The sequence below is a fragment of the Pygoscelis adeliae genome, unplaced genomic scaffold (genome assembly GCF_000699105.1).
Source record: "Pygoscelis adeliae isolate BGI_AS28 unplaced genomic scaffold, ASM69910v1 Scaffold67, whole genome shotgun sequence".
NCBI classification, from domain to species: domain Eukaryota; kingdom Metazoa; phylum Chordata; class Aves; order Sphenisciformes; family Spheniscidae; genus Pygoscelis; species Pygoscelis adeliae.
The window spans coordinates 6,407,139-6,407,536 of record NW_008825271.1 but is presented as its reverse complement, the minus strand read 5'-3'; the positions used below and the strand labels follow the sequence as shown (position 1 = coordinate 6,407,536).

Sequence of the window (398 nt, the reverse complement as noted above, 5' to 3'; positions counted from 1 at the left end):
GCGGCAGGGCCGGCCGGGCTGGGTCAGAGCAGCAGCTGGCGAGTCTTCTCGTATGTCCCCAGGAAGATGAAGCCTCCCAGGCTGATGGCTGCCATCCGTGGGACAACACCTGCGAACAAGCTGAAGGCGAAGGAAAGGGGATTTCAGAGGATGAGCGGAGAGCGGATGCTGCACGGCTGGCTGCAGGGGCTTTGGAAAACAGAGCCAAGAAAAATTCTCTCTTGCTGGTTTCTTAAATCCCACCCCGCTGCTCACTGAAGGAACCTGTCTGGGCTTCCCTAACAGAGTACTCCCAAGCCTTGTCATTTTTAACCCCTCTCCACACTAAGGCGCAGAAGCAAAGGTGCAGGAGCACACGGGGCCACACCGTTGCGGAAAGAGGAGCTCAGACACATGCC

General features: G+C 57.8%; 1 protein-coding gene across 1 annotated transcript in view; it reads right to left on the bottom strand.

Annotated features, from left to right (window-relative positions):
- Window positions 1-8: 8 nt before the first annotated feature.
- SLC25A26 (solute carrier family 25 (S-adenosylmethionine carrier), member 26) overlaps window positions 9-398 on the bottom strand; it is a gene marked incomplete at its 5' end in the record, with an annotated part of 86,917 nt that continues 86,527 nt past the window's right edge. The window contains one exon of the mRNA XM_009329848.1: window positions 9-120. Coding sequence (XP_009328123.1) covers window positions 24-120 — 97 coding nt within the window. The remainder of the gene's footprint in view (window positions 121-398) is intronic.